Source organism: Protomyctophum bolini (assembly GCF_963924005.1).
Source record: "Protomyctophum bolini genome assembly, chromosome: 11".
Classification (NCBI taxonomy): domain Eukaryota; kingdom Metazoa; phylum Chordata; class Actinopteri; order Myctophiformes; family Myctophidae; genus Protomyctophum; species Protomyctophum bolini.
In genome coordinates, this window is record NC_137872.1 from 38,936,733 (window position 1) to 38,956,514 (window position 19,782).

Here is a 19,782-nt window from a genome sequence, read left to right on the forward strand (position 1 = left end):
AGGATCCGCCGGGAGAAACTATGCGCAGCTGCATGACATGAGACTAATTACTTAGAGCGACAGAGAGAGAGAGAGGAGTGTGTGTTTGTGTACATGTGTGCGTGTGTGTGTGTCAATTTAACAAAGGTGCAGACGATCAGAAATTAGCAGAGAGTGAGCGATGTTTGCGCTGCTCTATGCCGAATTGAAGTGGACTCAAACCCAGACTTTTTTTTCCTCCCTTAAAAATAAAAACGTCTGGGTTTCCGAGGCTACTAAATTGCCATGTGAACCAGTCTGGAGCGGATGGTCATTTACGTCATAGCTGTAGTCACTGATTTGTAGTCATCAGGCAGGAATTAACCACAACCGGAATGAGAACTATACCCCAAATAATTCCCCACAATCATAATTTTAGGGCCTATATAAAATAAAATGTCCCTGTGGGATAGCACAGCTATACAAATGCTAAATAGTCTCTGGAAAGTACACTCACTTTTGTATTAAAAACAAATCTGCAAAACTACGCCGCATCAATGATTTTATTGGGTATAGGCCCTAAAATGATGAATGCGGAAATTTATTTTGGGTACTTCTGAATGATTCCGGTTTGTGGTTTCCTGCCTGATGAGTACCAATCAGTGACTACAAACATGACGCAAATTTTTGACGCTATTTTTGCTTAATTAGAATTTGAATCCTGAAAAGTCAAAGTTGAGTCAAAGTATAGATGATCCTGCAGGGCAAATATTACTCAACTACGAGTGGAAGTTGCTCTTGAGTTAAAGGACTAAACTGCAGTAGTTTGCTTTAAAATATACTTGTTTGTGGCATAGTGTTGCTTTAAGTATTCAATGGCACAAAGTAAAAGTACATTTTCTTGTTTTTACATCAACGCATTGCTGTATTCACATTGAGTTCAGTGGTTTTCAAACTTTTTCATATCAAGGCCCAATTATTTATTCTGCATTTGGCCACCATTTGATGAGATTTAGCCTTGCTGTAGTGATGTTGGTACCATTAGGACAGACAACAGGCAGACGTTGATCAAAATAACGGAGGGTTACACTCTCTGTAACCCAGGTTCTCTGAGTGGAGAGACTGGCTCTCCACTACATATTGTTCAATATGTACGGGAACTGACCCCACAGGGCAGTGTTCATGGATATCTCTTTAAGACACATCTTCTATGGTGGCCCTGCCCAGGTGCCAATCAGCGGGCTATTTAAGCCCAATCTGTGCAGTGCCACTTCGATTAATTCTTGATTGACACGCATTTCGGAGCGGCTCTTTTGTGGAGAGCCAGTCTCTCCACTCAGAGAACCTGGGTTACAGAGAGTGTAACCCTCCGTTCTCTATCGTGTTCGAGACTGGCTCTCCACTACATATTGTTCAATATGTACGGGAACTCTCTAAGACACACCGCGAGGAAATAAGCAGACCAGCTGCCCCTGCGGCAGCCCGAGGCAGTTTAACCTGAATTCCATCCGAGCCTATAAGTGGTGAGCGCCATGAGTCACAGGCGCTTGCCAAAACGCTCCAAAACTTCAGTATTCATACCAAGTAAGTAATACTCGTGGCCTAGGCGCAAGACGCCACCTAGGCTCAGCTGGCCCAGCATGATGCTAGGCCAGTGACCACCGGGGTGAAGGGCTGCTCAAGCCAGCCCGTCAGATGCCCGGCCGACCTGACCGGTCAAGGTGCTGGTGACCCTACCGCTGAGTAGCACGCAGGAGCGACTCCCACAGGGGGAGCGGATGCCACCACGTTCCATCGGTAGGACAGGGTGAATGTAGACAGAGTCGCCCATGTCACTGCTGTGTAGATCTCTGTCAGAGATACACCATTCTACAGCAACCAGGGGGCTGTTGTCCCATGGGCAGAGTGTGCCCGCCTTCCAGGCGACCCTGGCACTCCTGCCTGCTTGTCCCTGTTGGATCACCCCTGTGATCCGGTGGGACAGTCCACCCTTCGACCATGGTCTACCCGAGCACTCTCTGATCAGGCCGTATGGTATAGAGTGCAGGGATTGGTGCCAGCACCACCTAACCATTGCCATGTAGGAAGCGGCAGCCTCCTTCATGCACTGATAGGGACATTCTTGTGGCTGACACTGCTAACAACAAAAATGCTGTCCTGCGAGAAGCCACCCAAGTGTCCACGCTTAATTGGCTCATGCCGCAAGGCAGACAGTACCACCTCCCGTGGGGGGGCTGCCGACCTAATGTGCGAGCACCCGGTACACCGTGGTCTCCCTCAGCCCTAAGGGGCGGAGGCACCAGCTGGCTCACTGCCAAGAGATGCCAGCCAGCAAACTAGTGCTGTGGGATCCAACAAACGGGCACCGGTCACGAGGACGTCCCACGCCAACATCCGTGGATGTACTCAAGAACGACGCAGGAGCGCAAAGTACCAACAAACTGGCCAGATGGAGATCCAGGATCACCGGAAACGCCAATGGAGGGCTCGTCTGAGGACGACCTCGAGAGAGCTACAACCCATGACATGGTGGAACCTACTCAGGGGTCCACCTGAATTGACCGCCACTGTCTCGAGAGACAGCATGTGGGGGCTGGGTATCCTGAACTGTCAGGACTGAGGAGTGGGCTCGGTGTGCTGAGCACCTCTAGCCATACCCCGCCGGTTGGCCCTGGAATTGTTTGTTTACGCTCTCTGCCGTGTGGTCTGGCCGGACCGCGGCGGCAACGATCAGCGACCGTAGATGGCCTCAGAGTACGCCGACTAGGTCAGCTCCTCTGGGTTCTACCCCGCTACCCGCCGCAACGGTTTACAGCCGCGATGATCAACCAGGAGGTTCACCGACGAGGTCGGTTTCGCTCGGGGTCTCACAGCGCTTCTGCAGCCAGGGAACCCAGGCTCCACCAACGAGGTCGGCTTCGCACTTGGGACCCTTTGGCCGCACCGAGCGCCGTCTCAAGGTTTCCCCCGACGAGCAGGTTTCACCAGGGAGCGGACGCACGGACCGAACGCCGTCTCAAGGTTTCCCCCGACGAGCAGGTTTCACCAGGGAGCGGACGCACGGACAAGACTGAGGCTTCCTCCGCGAGGCAGATTCGGCACTCAGTCTTGTTGCTGTTGTTGTTGGCTAGCTGCGCCTAGATAGCCATGACTTCGTGACTTCTCTGGATGAGAAGAGCTTTCTCTGTGGTTTCAGACCGGTAACCGGATTCTACCCCGCAGAGTCACACCTAGGTGCATAAACGGCTCGCCGTGACACACTGTACACTGTATCGTGTGCTCTGCCCGACAGCCACAGCACGCTCTGCTGTGTCACTGAGCCCGGCTCCACCGTGAAACTACACCACGGACGCATGAGCTGACCTCGTCAGCAATACGCCCTATAGTGTGATAATGGCTGAGATTCAGGCATACTTCCTGGCAGACCCAGCATGTCATGTCTATGTTACCAAACGTCGGACAGACACAGCATGTCCTGTCTGTGACAGAACTACACCACTGTCGCGTGAGCTGACACCCCGCCAGAAATACGACAGTATAGTGCGCTATGATGACTGCCCAACATAAAGGGAAACCCTCGACTGACCCAGCACGTTCTGTTTGTGTCACTGAACCCAGATCCACAATACCGAACTACATCACCGGGGTGTAAGCTGGCGCAACACCCACAATACATGTATTCATGTCCACAGGGAGTGGGCCCATAGTAATTGCTTGAACGTGAGGGGTCATAATCTACCCTTTGCAGCTCACAATGCTGCATAAACGAATCAAGGCAACATGGTACCCTAAGACATCCCCATGACGCGGATTCTCAGTGTGCTCTCTCTTTGTTAGGACAGAGTCCCCAAATCAATGTCCACAGTTTGTTTTGTGTCACCAGCAGAGTTATGGACCTCTGGAAGAGGTTGTACATAAACTGCTCGGCCGCTCTGAGGCGCTCTAGCACAAAACAATCTGACATTAAGCACACTGGAGGCTTCCAAACTTTTGTATATCATACCAGTAGGCCTACAAGTCCACATGCATAGTGTGTTGTTGTAGCCATTATCATACTTATAATAATAACAATAATAATGAATTGCATTTTTATAGCGCTTTTCCAAGTGCTCAAAGCGCTTTACAATGGTACATATATATATGCCTGTACTGTATTGTACAGACTGTACAATACATTGGTAGTGTATCAGCTTGCGTGATACACATACCTGTATGCTTGTATTGATACACACAGGTATATATATATATAAGCATATAAGTATATATTAACCAGAACCAATTGTGACAGAGTAAGCGATTTAATTGCAGCGCCTAACACGGTGGGTCATCTGGAGTTTTTGTCTCCTGATCTTTGAGCCACACCGCCCTCTTGTGAACCGTGAGGCACAGTGCAGTCTGGGCAGCCGTCCCTGACGAGCATACCTCCTACACTATGACGCTCACGTCAACCTGTCAATGAGGAAGTTGGAACACGCTGGAATTGTTTGTTTACACTCTCTGCCGTGTGGTCTGGCCGGACCGGACCGCGGCGGCAACGATCAGCGAACGTAGATGGCCTCAGTGTACGCCGACTAGGTCAGCTCCTCTGGGTTCTACCCCGCTACCCGCCGCCACGGTGTACAGCCGCGATGATCAACCAGGAGGTTCACCGACGAGGTCGGTTTCGCCCGGGGTCTCACAGCGCTTCTGCAGCCAGGGAACCAAGGCTCCACCAACGTGGTTGGCTTCACGCTTGGACCCTTTGGCCACACCGAACGCCGACCCAAGGTTTCCCCCAACGAGCAGGTTTCACCAAGGGTTGGACGCACGGACCGAACGCCGTCTCCAAGGTTTCCCCCAACGAGCAGGTTTCACCAAGGAGCGGTCGCACGGACAAACAGAGGCTTCCTCCGCAAGACAGATTCGGCACTCAGCTTGTTGCTGTTGTTGTCGTTGTTGTTGTGCAGCTACGCGGCGCCCAGAGAGGAGTCGTCAGGACGACCGGCTCTCTTCTTACCTAGGTAAGTGGACTGTGTGCCACGCAGCTTCATGTTCTAAATATATATATTTATATATATATATGTTGTTTTATAGTGTCAAAACTGCTGAGATACACGAAACGTCTGCTCTCGTGGAAATCAAAAAATCGAAGTGGCACTGCACAGATGGGGCTTAAATAGCCCGCTGATTGGCACCTGGGCAGGGCCACCATAGAAGATGTGTCTTAAAGAGATATCCATGAACACTGCCCTGTGGGGTCAGTTCCCGTACATATTGAACAATATGTAGTGGAGAGCCAGTCTCGAACACGATAGAGAACAATTATTACATTAAGTAATGCAGATGTTTAACTCTTGAGTGTAAAATGGAACCAGATGGACCCTTACTGGTCCACTTGGTTCCATTTTACACTCTCAACAGTTGGTTACCAACTCTCCATTTAGCTGGGGACCACCTGGAAGCAGAAAGAAGTTAGGGATGTCCGCACGCCGTTCTTAAAGGGACACTTCACCCTTTTTGCAAAAAAATATATGTTAATGACGTTTAGAAGCTTTAGAACACTTTCCTGGGGGTCTTTATGTGTGTAATATGTGGTTTTAGATATTTTAGATTGTAGCAGTGAGCCTGTTGTCTCTGATGTCATGGACACTGGGCTCACTTCCTTCCTGGACTACATGTTGTCTCAGTAAGACAGCTCTCCCCCCTATCCACAAGGAGGAGCAGTGCACCAAAGAATTATGGGAATTGTAGTCCAGGAAGGTAGTGAGACCAGTGTCCATGACATCAGAGACAACAGGCTCACTGCTACAATCTAAAATATCTAAAACCACATATTACACACATAAATACCCCCAGGAAAGTGATCTAAAGCTTCTAAACGTCATTAACATATATTTTTTTGCAGTGTCCCTTTAAGCTCCCGGTATAGTTTTATTTAGACCACCTGGAAGCCCCTCAAAGACACCCATATGGTTCCATGGACGCCCCGGGGCCACTGGTTGAGAACACACTGTATCAGTTGGATGACCCTGTTTGTTTCCATGCAGGTGGTGTACTGGTACCTGGTGCTGCCCCTGCCTCCCTACGTGTGCGCGGTGGTGCACGGCATGGTGGGGGGCTTCATGCTGGCCGTGCTGGTGCTCTGGCTGTCCGCCCAGCGGGAGGGCTCCGCGTCCAGGCTGAGGCGGAGGGGGAGGCGGAGGGGGAGGGGAGGGGACCACTGGAACCTGGCCCAGCTGGACATCAAGCAGCCTGCCATATTCAAGGTGAGTGAGGACGGACGGACGGCGGACGCTGTGCGCTCTTCTATAGCTCCCTAGTTTTATTATCACTATCCTGCATGTATCCTGTGTGAGTTTAATCTCTCCTGATTGGATGAAATGGGATGCACATGCACGCAGATGAGACACACCGACAGACCGATGTGCGGAGACAGCGGTCGGACATTATGTGGTGGAACATGCACTGCTCCCGTGCTTGGGTTTGAGGTATAGGCTGTCGGTCTAATGACAGTCGGACCAATAGTATACTCTAAACTAAAGCCTGTACCAGATGAAATTGGTATCCTGACCTGTTACCTCTATATAACAAATAATTGCTATCTGAATATAGAGATATTTCACACTTATTTGAACACAAATACTATGACTTACACCACACCCCTTTAAGTGCAAGGTGGCGGCACATCGACAATGTTTGGAGCTATAATGCTCTGCTTCAGACTAACAGGCACGCCGTCTGGCTCTGGTGGGTGTGTGCCAGTAAACTGCACTCAAGGGAGTGACAGTCTTTCATGTTTTTATTGCTGGTCCAGCACACACTTTAGATGGTATTTGAGAAACTACAGTGTATTATATGCATCAGAATGAATAACTGGTACAATCTGTAGATAATCTGACAAAATCTTCTCTCTTGTCAGTTGAGTTCATTGCTAGATATATATTTTGGGTTAGATTTATAGTTTCTTATGAATATACACAATTGTGTCTGCTGTAAAAGTGATATAATGTTGTTTAGATTTAGCTTTAGTACGGCAATCTTCTCCAGGCCTGTAGTCGTTTCGCCCCGGCTGCTGTCAGTACATGAGATGAATGGAGAGTGTATAGCCTCTAACTGCAGCTGACATCATCCGCTTCAGCCTCGCCCCACGGCCTGCATAGAGGATGTGCATGATGAGAGCATCAGGCCCTCCCTATGTCTCCTTATCTCTCTCTCTCTCTCTCTCTCTCTCTCTCTCTCTCTCTCTCTCTCTCTCTCTCTCTCTCTCTCTCTCTCTCTCTCTCTCTCTCGGACGTCCGTCCGTCCGTCCGTCCGTCCGTGTGTCTCTGTCTCTGTCTCTGTCTCTCTCTTTCTTCTTTATTTCGGGGTGCATACTTAGTATTAGACTATATTGGTTAGACATGGGTTAAGGTTATAGGTTTAGGTGTGCTGCCCCGTGGGAGGTTAGGTTTAGGGTGAGGGTTTGAGATAGGTTGTAGTTGTATAGGACTAATGACTGGTCTAACCAATGACTATAGTCTAAACCAAAAACTGTCTAAACTAAGTACTGCACCCCTCTCTTTCTCCTGGCTGTCGCTATATCTGTCTGTATCCGTCTCTCTCTGTCTCTGGTAGTGAGCTCGGACTCGGAGGCCTAGCTATCTATTATTACATTTGTGAAGTTGCTAGCCAATGAAAAGCGTCAAAACCTGTGGACATTGGTGAACATATGCTGTTGCCCCAACAGTGCCAGAAACAAGGCCAACAGGGCCAGAAACAAGGCCTTTTAACCACGCTACTTACACACACTACAACTCGCTTACAATTCGCAAACCTGGCAACACTGCCCTGTGTTCTAATAGGCCCACCAGGGCCACTTAAAGTGCATATAGGACGTGCAGCACGCATGAAAGTAGACAAGTAACAGAACGGTGTGGGACAGTTGGTGTGGTTATATTAAATATATGCATGCGGTATACACCGTATACCCACTTCTTATGTCAGTGGCCATTGCGTGTGCTCACTTCTAGGCTAGTGTGCACAGTCAATCAGTTTACGTGTTGTCATGGAAAATTCACTGTAATATGTTTCAATACTCATTTGCTTGCACTATAAAATACCAGCAGCGTTTTCGTCTCTGACTTGTAGAAAAATAATGAAAGCTAATAAGCATTTTTCTCGCTCTGCAATGACACACACACTCACGCATACACGCACGCACACACGCGCGCACACACATGCACATACGCGCACGCATGTACAACGTATAGTGCTGCACTCAGCTCTCCTCCATCAATATTTTGCTCTGCTTGCAAACAGCTGTCACAGAGTTGTGGTTAGTGGGTGTTAAAATGACAAGTGTACACATGAGCTCAACCGATGCTTTTCAGGGATGTAACGGATGTACATAACCTCACAATGTGTCGCTGTGAGCTTGTAGATCAGCTGTTTTCATTTGTGCTTGTTTTCATATACCTGGCCACTTGTTTCTCTTGCAAAACTGGCAACACAGCAAGAGAAAGAGGAACTCATGCACACACAAACGCAATGCACTATGGGGCTGTAAGAAAAAGGTTGAATAGAGTCTGGAACTATAAGTAAGGAAGCTGCCGTTTTCGTTCACAAAAAATATATTTTAAATTATCTTTACGTTTCATTTTTGTATGTTCTTTTCTGCTAAGCAACAAGCTATATATGCTTAGATGATTTCTATTTATATTAGAATACATTTGCGTGACTGTAAAGACGAAACGCCACTTCCAGTTTTTATTTTACTCATGATAGAATAGCTCTTCCGTCCAGACTGTATGATGAAGTATTTGGAAATTGCCAGCTCTGTCCTTGCTGAGAGACACATCATAATAGTGGAAACTGGCAATTAACACACCCACTTGTATCAGGCTTTAAACATAGTAAATAGTACAGTTGGCCTATACAGACATTCATTGATTTGACGACTGAAGCAATAAAAGAGCCATCTCTTTATAATCACATTCAATTACAATTTAGATGCATGAGTGTATGTGTGTGTGTCCAGTTTGGGACTGGAGTTTATCCAGACATAATGCATGAAGCAAGAAGGTTAACATTCCCACTCTCTCATCGATGAGTGAGGTTTGACCGGGTTGACCAAGCAAAAAGGTTGAAAACCCCCAAACGAAGGAGAAATGCTGGCGCAGGAGCAGCTAGCGCAGGAGAAATGGTCAAATAAAAGGAGTCTCCTCTCTCCTGTAAAACGCAGGAGGGTTGGTATATACCACAAATCATAAAACCAATAAAACTAATGCCAATAAGGAGCTCTGCAGCCTCTGGGCTTTGCAAACTGGAGGCGACTCTAGTATGTGTGTGTGGTTTGATCAGCTGATCTGAACCATTTGCTTTATTATTATATCAGATATTGTCTCTCAGGAAACATAGGTGGAAACCTCATACGTCCAAAACTGTCACTTTTCAGGATCCATCCAAATTAAAAAAATAGCAAAGGTATAGCTAGCAGATCGACAAGCTCAAAACACGTTGCTCCGCGTCACGTTTCATGCTTGTAGATCTGATCATTTTGACGCCTTTGTGTGACACTGTATAGAATGATCAAGCATATGACGTACATTTACAGAAATAAAACAAAACACAAAAACTTAAAATACGGAGATAAGAGGTTTCTGCCCAACAACAGCATGAACAATATGCTGTATCACCATGGGTTCAATGTTAACACAAAGGTCAATGAACAGGAGTAATGTCGTCTCCACAACCCCATTTTTCAAAAATGCTCTGAAAAGGTGTAGGCCTATACATTAAGCTCGCAGTGCTGTACTTTTGTGATCTGTCCATCACTGATTTCCCCTGTTGTTTCAAAGTGATTGGTTTTTCCACACAGAGCCGTGGTGGGAACAGATAAAACCAGTGGCCTCTGGATGAGGTTTGGATGTGCTGCCACCTCAAAGCTCAGATTACATTTCTCCTCCAGACACTCCTGGGGGGGCTTTCTCCTAGAGCCCAAAACAATCAGCTGAGAGAGAGACAGACTGACACACACACACACACACACACACACACACACACACACACACACACAAACACCCTTATTGGAAACCCTGTCTGCTAGATGGATCAGTGGTTCCCAAACTGTGGTGCGTGCACCCGTTGTGGTGCGCGAGCACCTTCTAGGCCGGGGGTGCACGACATGAAAAGGCTAATGGTGGTGCTATGGTTTTATTTTAAATATATTAAAGGAGAATTCCATACTAAAAGGCTTTCTTACCTTTCTTTGTAGTTGTTACGTCCCCTGCACCAAAGAGGTCCAGGTGTTATTTTGAGCAAAAGCTCCTTATTGGCTATTTCCCCTACCATAAGCCCTAAATGAATTGCATTGAATTGAATGGGGCTATGGGGTCTTGTGCTAATTCGCTTATTTCCATCGCTCAAAATTATAATTTCTTTGTATATATCCTCTCTTCATAATGTAAATAATATCCCAAGCGGCACACTTTACTACTTCTTTCGATGGAAATAAGCGAACTAGCATAACACCCCATAGCCCCATTCAATTCCCATTCAATGCAATGCAATTCATTGAGGGCTTATGGTAGGGGTAAATTGCCAATAAGGAGTTTTTGCACAAAAAAACACCTGGACCTCTTTGGTGGGGACGTAACAAGTACAAAGAAAGGTAAGAAAGATAAGAAAGCATTCTAGCATGGAATTCTCCTTTAACATATTATGCCAATATATGGCAAGTATATGCAGAATATAGCCTATGCTGCATATATATGCCATATTCAGGTTAATATGTGCATATATGTGGATGAATAGGAAATATATATCTCTATATAGCTTATGCAATTTGGGGGGTGCGTCAGCTAGGTTGGGAGGTAACCGGGGGTGCACAGCCATAAAGGTTTGGGAACCGCTGGTATAGACGATAGAGCACAGAAGTTGGACATCATTTAATTTCTCTGCATTCCGAATTCCCATAGACTTTGTCGTCAGGTGCTATAATAAGACGTGAAGCTAGTGCACGTGTGCAGTTTTCTGACAGCAAAGATAATGATATACAAGAACCTTTGTTCTCCGTGGAACATGACCACAGACAACTTTACTTAGTGATATTATTAATAATATATTAGCTATTTATCTGCCCAGGCCAACAGGTTTAATTTATTTGAAGACAAATGCAACTGCATGCTCAACTGTTTGTAGCATAATAGACTCTTCCGCTGCTAAATAAATCGATCATGCTAATGGATCCAATTCCTTATCAATTATTTTGGCACGCGTGTGCAACATTGAAACAATATGCACGTGCAGGCCATTACATTTTTTTCCTTGGCTTACCGGAAGTTGGTATGAAAGTCAAAGCTTAATTTAGGCAGTGATTTGGCAGTGATTTGATTTCAAATATGACTCTCTCAATATTCTCGAGACGTGACGTATAATAGCGTATAGGTCCCGCTATATGGAATCGATGAGAGAATCGATGCCAAAACCTTCAGATCATTTTCAATAACTTTCGGAATGGACCCCAATTCCAATTCTAGATGTTTTCATCAGTGGTGGAAAAAAGTACTCAAGTAAAAATACGAATACTGCAATTTAGAACTACTTCGTTACAAGTAAAAGTACTACATTTAAAAGTATACTCATTGTACACAGTCCCATTTAACACGTTCAAAATGTGTACAAAATCTTTTGAAAATAGCAGATCTACAAGCTCACAATGCGTTGCGTTGCGACGCATTGTGAGCTTGTAGAACTGCTATTTTCAAATGGCCGAAATGTATAGGGTTGAAGTGGTTAATGTATGTTTTCTAATTTAAAAAGAATCGCCAAAGTAACCAGTAACTAAAGTTTTCAAATACTTGTAGTGAAGTAAAAGTACAAATTTGGGCTCTGAGATGTACAGTGGAGTAGAAGTAAAAGTACTGGAAGTTGGAAATACTCAAGTAAAGTACAAATACCTCAAACTTGTACTTAAGTAAAATGACTTAGTTACTTTCCACCACTGGTATTCATACATGTTGTCCTCCCCTCCGTCGTCCACTCCACAGGGCTGGATGAACGAGATCCAGAGCTACGACCCGGAGACGTACCACGCCACGCTGACCCACTCCGTGTACGTGCGTCTGGAGGGCTCCGTGCTGCGCCTGTCCAAGCCCAACCGCAACGTGCCGCGCCGCGCCACGCACAACGAGCCCAAGCCCGACGTCACCTACATCAGCCAGAAGATCTACGACCTGACCGACAGCAAGGTGTGCGTGTGTGTGTGGTTGGGTGCGTCACACGCGTGTGTACGTGTACATCCTATGGGTGTCAGGCCGGCAGAAAGGGAAGGAACCCCACCGTATATGTGGGTGCATGGCTGTCAAATCACACTCACCCCCATTTTATTTCTGCAGACCGCTCGTCCCCAGCAGCGGTTCCTGCAGTGTTCTTGTATTCATTTAAACGGAGGTTACATTTAGGAATAGAGTTCAGTTAGGCATATTTTTACTGAGGTAACGCATAACGTCTATATGAATACCATGGTGGTGACGGTTTCCGAAGTCTCCGGATTTGACCCGTGACAAACACGTTTTTTTGGGGGGGCGAGTGTTCTTATTCGTTATAGAGATCCCCAAAAACATACATTAGTATTTGTCAGTGTTGTGAAGCGTGGTGCGTGTGTGTGTTCCCCCCTCGCAGATCCACCTGGTGCCTCAGAGTCTGGCCAGGAAGCGGGTGTGGAACAAGAAGTATCCCATCTGCATACAGCTGGCCAAGCAGGAGGACTTCATGTCCAAGGCCCAGGGGGACACGGCGGGGGACGACAAGGCGCCCGGGACGACCGACAGACTGGAAAACAAGAGGGACAGTCTGGACAAGGACAGACTGCAGGACAAGGGGGAGAAGGTGGAAAAGGGCGAGAAGTGCGAGGGGCCCGTGGCGGAGGAGCCCAAGAGGCCGGCAGCGGCGGCGGCGGCGGCGCAGACGGACCTGACAATCTACCTGTTTGGGAGGACGGGTCGGGAGAAGGAGGAGTGGTTCCGCCGCTTCCTGCTGGCGTCCAGGCTCAAGTCAGACGGGAGGAGTGGAGTTTCCAAGAGTGGTCGGTTCAACACGCATGCATGCACAGACCATCCGCATCTGTCTAAATAACATGCTATCTATACATTTTATCTTTCTATCTTTATTTATTTTTGTCGTAGCATATATATAAAACAGAAATGCCAATATACATGAAAAATATATATGAGTTTTGAGTCTTCTGCTACTAAATTACATTATATTTTAACACTATTTTAACACAATGCAAACGTACGTTTTCTGCCAATGAAGCTCATTTGAATTGAATTGATATTAACCTTATAACACGTTTGTGTTTCTGCACCCTACGTATTTCTGTCACCCATTCTCATTTCTCTCATGTCAACCCCCCCCCCCCCCAGCCTTCCCGCCCACTCCACCCAGCCGCAGCGGCAGCCTTCCTCCAGTTGGCGGCGGTGTGGAGGCTGACGAGGGCAGAGCCATCAGGCAGAAGGTGCTGCTGGACTACCACGTCTACATGGCCAAGTATGTGAACGGCCAGGACCTGGTGGACAGCCCCACGGCTACCTGCACGAGCCCCGTGCGCAGCCCCGAGAGCAGCCCCAGGGCGCCCAAGAAGGTACCGCGCAAAACATGGATGCATGGATAGACAGATGACAGGCTTATGTATAGATATCATACTATAATTCAGTCAATGTCTGTCTGTGTGTGTGTCTGTCTGTGTGTGTGTGTGTGTGTGTGTGTGTGTGTGTGTGTGTGTGTGTCAGAAACACCGCCATATCTCCTCACCGCCTGCACCAATCGCTCCCACTTTTCACACAGGCATTGACCATAATAATATGGAGGTCTTAACGATTTTTCGATTTGACACATTCATGATTAATAATGAATGTATTAGTGGGTGCAGTACCCCCCACGGCCACAAGGGGGGGGGGGGAGGGTACTGCGCCCGTCTCACAACGGGTAAGGGCTATAGTGTATGTAAAGTATGATGTATTCATGAATTCCATGCCATGAAATTCCCTGCAGTCCTTTTCAACCGTCATTCATATCAATCATATAACTAACTATAACACATCAATCCTGGTTGAGTAATTGTACTAAAAGTGGGCTGGGTATGTGTACTGTATTTATGTGTCGGGGTATATGTATGTCCGTGTCCTCCGTAGCCTAATCAGGGACCAGCATCTTTGGCAACATCATTATGTCGTCATTGTAATATATCATAATATATCCGTTTCTTTTTCATGCGGTGATGCCAGTGGTGAGCGCACCTCATGGCACACTCTGCTTGCGCACCAGTAGGCCATACTGGTGTGCAAGGCTGCATTTCTAGTTGAATTAACTGAATCAACCCGTCCTGGATACAATTAGGCTCAGCAAGGACATCTTGCTCATGCCTTAAAGCAGTGATATTATAATATAATAATATGTCTCCTCTCATGCATGTCACCATCAGTTGCTCAGTGGTCCAGAGGAGAGCGGAGAACCTGAGGCTTGGGTCAACGCTCTGCTGGGAAGGATCTTCTGGGACTTCCTGGGAGAGAGATACTGGGCCAACGTGGTCTCCAAGAAGATCCAGATGAAGCTCAGTAAGATCAGGGTGAGTGGCGAGCACACATATTCACTATAGAACCTTCCCTGATGCCGTATATCTGATTGCCCTGATCGATCTATTGGCTATTATTTGACTTTTTTATGTCATTGGCTTCAGCAATTATGCAGCGGCCAATGTGTCCCGATTCTTTGAGTTTTACGTTGGACGACATTGGTCCCGCCCCCTCCGTACGGGCCAATCAGAAGCCACGAGTCGTTTTCTCCCATTTGGGCAAAATAATTAAATAAAGCTGGCCATTCATTGTCAATGGCATTCAATGTTTGTGTTAAGGCAATGTTTGTGTTTACACAAACCCTCAAAGCTGGACATAGGAGGGGGCTATAGCACCCCTCAACAAGGAGTGAGTGTGGAGGGTTGGTATAAATGTCAACATATGTCTCTTCCAGCTGCCGTACTTCATGAATGAGCTGACTCTGACAGCGCTGGACATGGGCTTCGCCATCCCCAAGATCCTACGCTCCTCCAAACCGTCTGTGGACCAACAAGGTAGGACAGAGAGCACTACACACAGCGTCAAGGACCCCCACATTAACACAGTCTGACTGCACGCACGGCCGCACGCACGCACACGTCACACGTCACACAGTGCCTTCTGCTTATGGAGTCCAGACTTTCTGAGCTGTCATGTCCACCTAGCTCAATAACGTAGAGTAATTATTCCTCTCCTGCCCCATCATCCATTATACTGACACCCTGACTCTACTGGGCCTGTAGAGAGAGAGAGAGAGAGAGAGAGGGAGAGGGGGGGGGGAGAGAGAGAGAGAGAGAGAGAGAGAGAGAGAGAGAGAGAGAGAGAGAGAGAGAGAGAGAGAGAGAGAGAGAGAGAGAGAGAGAGAATCACAGAACGAGACAGAGACTGATAATGGCATGGCTTCTGTCGCGGAATTCTGGATCAATCAATAATTGATGAGGCAAGAGGAGTCTTTTCTAGGTAGTGGTGGAGGTGCTTTTATAATGCATTATATCATGAGGGGACAGGGACACAGATTTAATAAAAATAGCCTGTGTCTGTGGCAATGTTATTATAGCTTACTGAAAATAACGAAAGCTACACATTCAAATTCATAATATATTTTTATAACAAGTGTTTGTGGATGGGGTTGGTGGTTCATTATGTAACTGAATTACGTTTTTAAATGCTTTTTAAGTTTTCACAATACTTTCCCTTTCAACCTTGCACTTGACAAAATAACCCAAAGTATACTAAACTAAAACTATTAAACACTAAGGGCTACTATTTTAAAACATTTAAAAATAGTTCAACTAGCCAATCTGCATTGACACGTTGTTAGCTTGTAGATCGGCTATTTGTAATATTTTTAAATGGCAAATAAGTTTAGGGATAACGGGTAAGGCGCAAAAACAACCAAAACTATTAACATTTTCAGAAAATAAAAACTAGCAAATCCGCTCTAAAAACGAATTGAAATTACCGGTAACCACATTTGAAAAATAATATTCAAAACAAACTAAAATTAAACTAAAATTAATAGCTGTGGACGAGGCACAGGACTTCTGAATCGTTGAGGTCTGATGCGAAGGCATCGGTTCTAGTCTTCTCTGGTAGCCCTTGAGTGACATATGGGGAGGGCTTGAATTCTTATGGGAATGTGCCGGGCTTCATCACGCGTGCCGTGACGTCCGTCACAGTGAATGCCAAAGGGACAACGCAGGAAAGAGGTTTAACCCATTCAGGACGGGAACCCCTTTAGTGTTTTAAGCATTATGTTATACTTTTGCTATATTCTACAAGCTCATAGCGCGGCACTAGATCCTTTTAATATATATTCTTTTTAGAGCGAACGTTTTTAATATTTTCTTCGGGAGGGGGTGGTCCCTGGAACAACATATTTTCAGATGGGGGTCCGCAGCCAATTACATATAATTCTGTGGGTCCTTGACATGAGACAGTTTGAGAACCACTGACATATATAGAAATATAGTTTTTTTCAGAAAACTGTCAGGAGTTAATTTGAAGAGGGAACCGGGCCAGCCCGGCTTCACGCCATGACTGGGGGGCACCGTCCTAGCATTACTAAAAGCATTAAACGTCATGTGAAATATATTCTGGCATTTTAGTCACTTGGCCTACTGTCTGGCAGTGGCAGCATGCCTAAAAATGTTTGGCCAGTGCAGTGATTTGCAAGATTAGCCGCGGTCGCGCATACACTCAAACACTTGCACGTGTCGCACACACACACACACACACACACACACACACACACACACACGCACCCATGCACTCACGGTCTCATGCACTCACGCACCCACGCACGCACGCACGCACATGCACGCAGGCACAGAGCCATGTTGTAAAAAAGATGAAGGATGCAGTAATTGCATGGTTATATACAGTAGCATCACTTTGATGTGGAAAACAGCAGTTGGTTTGCCGTTTGAAGATTATGCTTTCTTTTTTGTGATTAATGCTTTTTATTGTTTCCAGTAATATTGTGCCGTCTAACTCTCAGCTGATATGGATAATATCCAGCTGGGTGTTCTCAGAATACAGTTCTACTGTCATTGGGCTATATAGCTGGCTCAGTCACATGCGTGAACCAGGAGATGGACGCCAGCGCCCTCGCACTGTATAGAGAGGAACTGCATTCTCTTCTAGGCAGAAAGGGACAGTTTCTAATCAGGGCGAAGTACATGGAACTTGGAAGTCCCACCCCCCCCTCTCTCTCTCTCTCTCTCTCTCTCTCTCTCTCTCTCACTCTCTCTCACACACACACACACACACACACACACACACACACACACACACACACACACACACACACACACACACACACACATAGCAATCTCAATCGTTCAGAAATTAAGTAAAAGTATCAATACTGCAATGTAGACATACTCTGTTACAAGTAAAAGTCCAGATTTCAACATTTGCTTGAATAAAAGCACAATAATATTTGTGAGAGCCTCGGATCTCTCTATAGGAATTGATCCCGTATAGCTGGACCTGACTGACGCGCCATTCTAATGCCGTACTGTTTATTCGCTGTGTGTCAGCCCCAATAACGGCACACAGGCAGCTCTTCATGCTTTTAACGTATTTATTTCACCATGCAAAGAGTTGAGTACAGCATCAGATCTGCGTGATATTAGAAATAGACCATAATTAGACAGATTACAGACAATGGATACTTCAGACTGAAACTGACAAACATTTCGCTCCAACCATTTCAAAGTGCTGACGTACCTGCGGTCAAAGCCGTTTGCCCTTCCGAGTCAATCCTTCCCTCACCATGCACGTTAACTTGACGCTTATGTAACAACAGCGCCAACCCAAGGTTACATAAAGGTGTTTTGCGGCATTGGTGGTCATTTGGCCCTTACAGTATTGGTAGCAAAAGTGTATGTACTTCCTGTAAAGTCCAGAACGTAGAAATTTGCCTATATTCATTATGCAGAAGGTCCCATTTCACAAGTTTTCTAATGCATAAAATGCATGTCTAACATCTGTGAGCTTGTAGATCGGCTATTTTCAAAAAGTGCTTAATGTATGTTTTTTTTTAATAATAATCTAATACAAAAAGAAGTTAAATGACATTACACCACAGGACTACAGTTCATTCCATGGACCTCTTGGGCTGCGCGCCTCCTATAGTGCTACCAGTCTACCATGCAGCATGTGTCTGGATATGGAGAGAGAGAGAGTGACGTAGATGTCCTTACCTTCTTTTAATGCACCTTGCCGCCAGTCAGGAAGCAAACGCTGCTGGAGAGAGACGACCTTTTCCCAGCTTTCACTGCAGGGAATAGGTCGTATTGGCACCATGCCAGGCATGGGCACTTCCCTTATTGTGTTGTTCACCAAAACAGCACTCAGCACTGTTCATTCAGCTGCGTGCGTGCAGCGTGCGTGCATGTGTGTGCGTTGCTTGCATGCGTGCGTGCGTGCGTGTGTGCGTGTGTGCGTGCGTGGATGTGAAGCCTCTGTAATGTCCATAAATCTCTGGATTAAGTGTCTGCTAAATGCCTAAATTGTAAATTGTAATAAATCAGTCGTGAGAGGCCTGCAGATTGCAGGGATGCCCAAACCAAGAGCTAAGGCACTGGCAAAATCCCACCCACGTTTAACCCACGCTGGGCAAGACCTATACGCTGTAGAGTGCATTGCTGGAATTTGGCGGAAGTAGCAGGATTTTGGCGGAATTACCGCTCACGGAAATGACGTTTACAAATCTGCTTACATTCTCCGTGTATGAAACAAGTGTTGTGATTGGTTGACAAATATCGTATCCGGGGGAAATACATCTGACGGATGTTCCGGCCCGACATTTCCGGCTATATGTGCACTCTCTGCCTGTGACCAGGCTTTTCTCTTCAGAGATCTGAGTAAGGCCTGACTCACACCTGCACAACAGATTGATGTATAGCTGATGCATGAGACTTATTGACTGATGCAAGCTCGCAATGCATTTCCAATGGGAGTCACATGGTTTGACACAACATTTTTTGTTGTATGAGAGGGAGGGGGGCAGTCGAAACACAGCCGAAAGCCGTACGACTAAAATGTTGTGTCAAACCATGTGACTTCCATTGGAAATGCATTGGGGCAAGATGTAAACAAACCAGGCGCGGAGACTCCGGGGGTGCCTGGTGGTAGCCCACGGTTAAAATAATAAGTCAATATGCACCCGAACACCACCGGGTAATCTCCACGCTCACGCTGATTTGAGCACTCACGAACGTTATACAAAGATTCCGCCCCTGAAACAAACCCTTTGTATACATCTAGCATGCAATCGATGTTGTATGCTAGATCGAAAGGTGTGAGTCAGGTCTAAGGCTGTGACCGAGGCTACGTTTAACATGTAAAACTGTGATGTGACAATAATGCCGACTGTGACCCCCCCCCCCCCCCCCTCTCCCCATCAGGCCTGTGGTTTGACCTGGACGTGTCCTACAAAGGCTCCTTCCTGATGACCCTGGAGACCAAGATGAACCTGTCCCGCCTGGGGAAGGAGGGCGACGGCCCGGGCGAGCAGGGAAAGGAGGGGTGAGGGATTCATTATCACAACAACAACAATAATAACAGTGTTCTGGAATCTTCTCGTGCAAGCTCTTCCTTCACCTGGGCTAAATGCTGTTCCTCTGTGTTTGAGCTGTCGTTTTTTCTGCTTTGTTCAGTGTGCTCTGGAATCCTCTAAGAGAATCCTAGATTTTACTAGGTTCCTCCTCCAGTATCTTCTAAAATTCTAAGTAGTCATTAACGT

At 46.5% G+C, this 19,782-nt stretch overlaps 1 protein-coding gene across 1 annotated transcript in view; it reads left to right on the forward strand.

Annotated features, from left to right (window-relative positions):
* The window catches only part of LOC308323462 (testis-expressed protein 2-like), a 55,266-nt gene that overhangs the window by 22,911 nt on the left and 12,573 nt on the right, over positions 1-19,782 (forward strand). Inside the window, exons 9-15 of the mRNA XM_080775191.1 lie at positions 5,985-6,203; positions 11,964-12,164; positions 12,598-13,000; positions 13,341-13,558; positions 14,399-14,542; positions 14,944-15,043; positions 19,445-19,565. Coding sequence (XP_080631317.1) covers positions 5,985-6,203; positions 11,964-12,164; positions 12,598-13,000; positions 13,341-13,558; positions 14,399-14,542; positions 14,944-15,043; positions 19,445-19,565 — 1,406 coding nt within the window. The remainder of the gene's footprint in view (positions 1-5,984; positions 6,204-11,963; positions 12,165-12,597; positions 13,001-13,340; positions 13,559-14,398; positions 14,543-14,943; positions 15,044-19,444; positions 19,566-19,782) is intronic.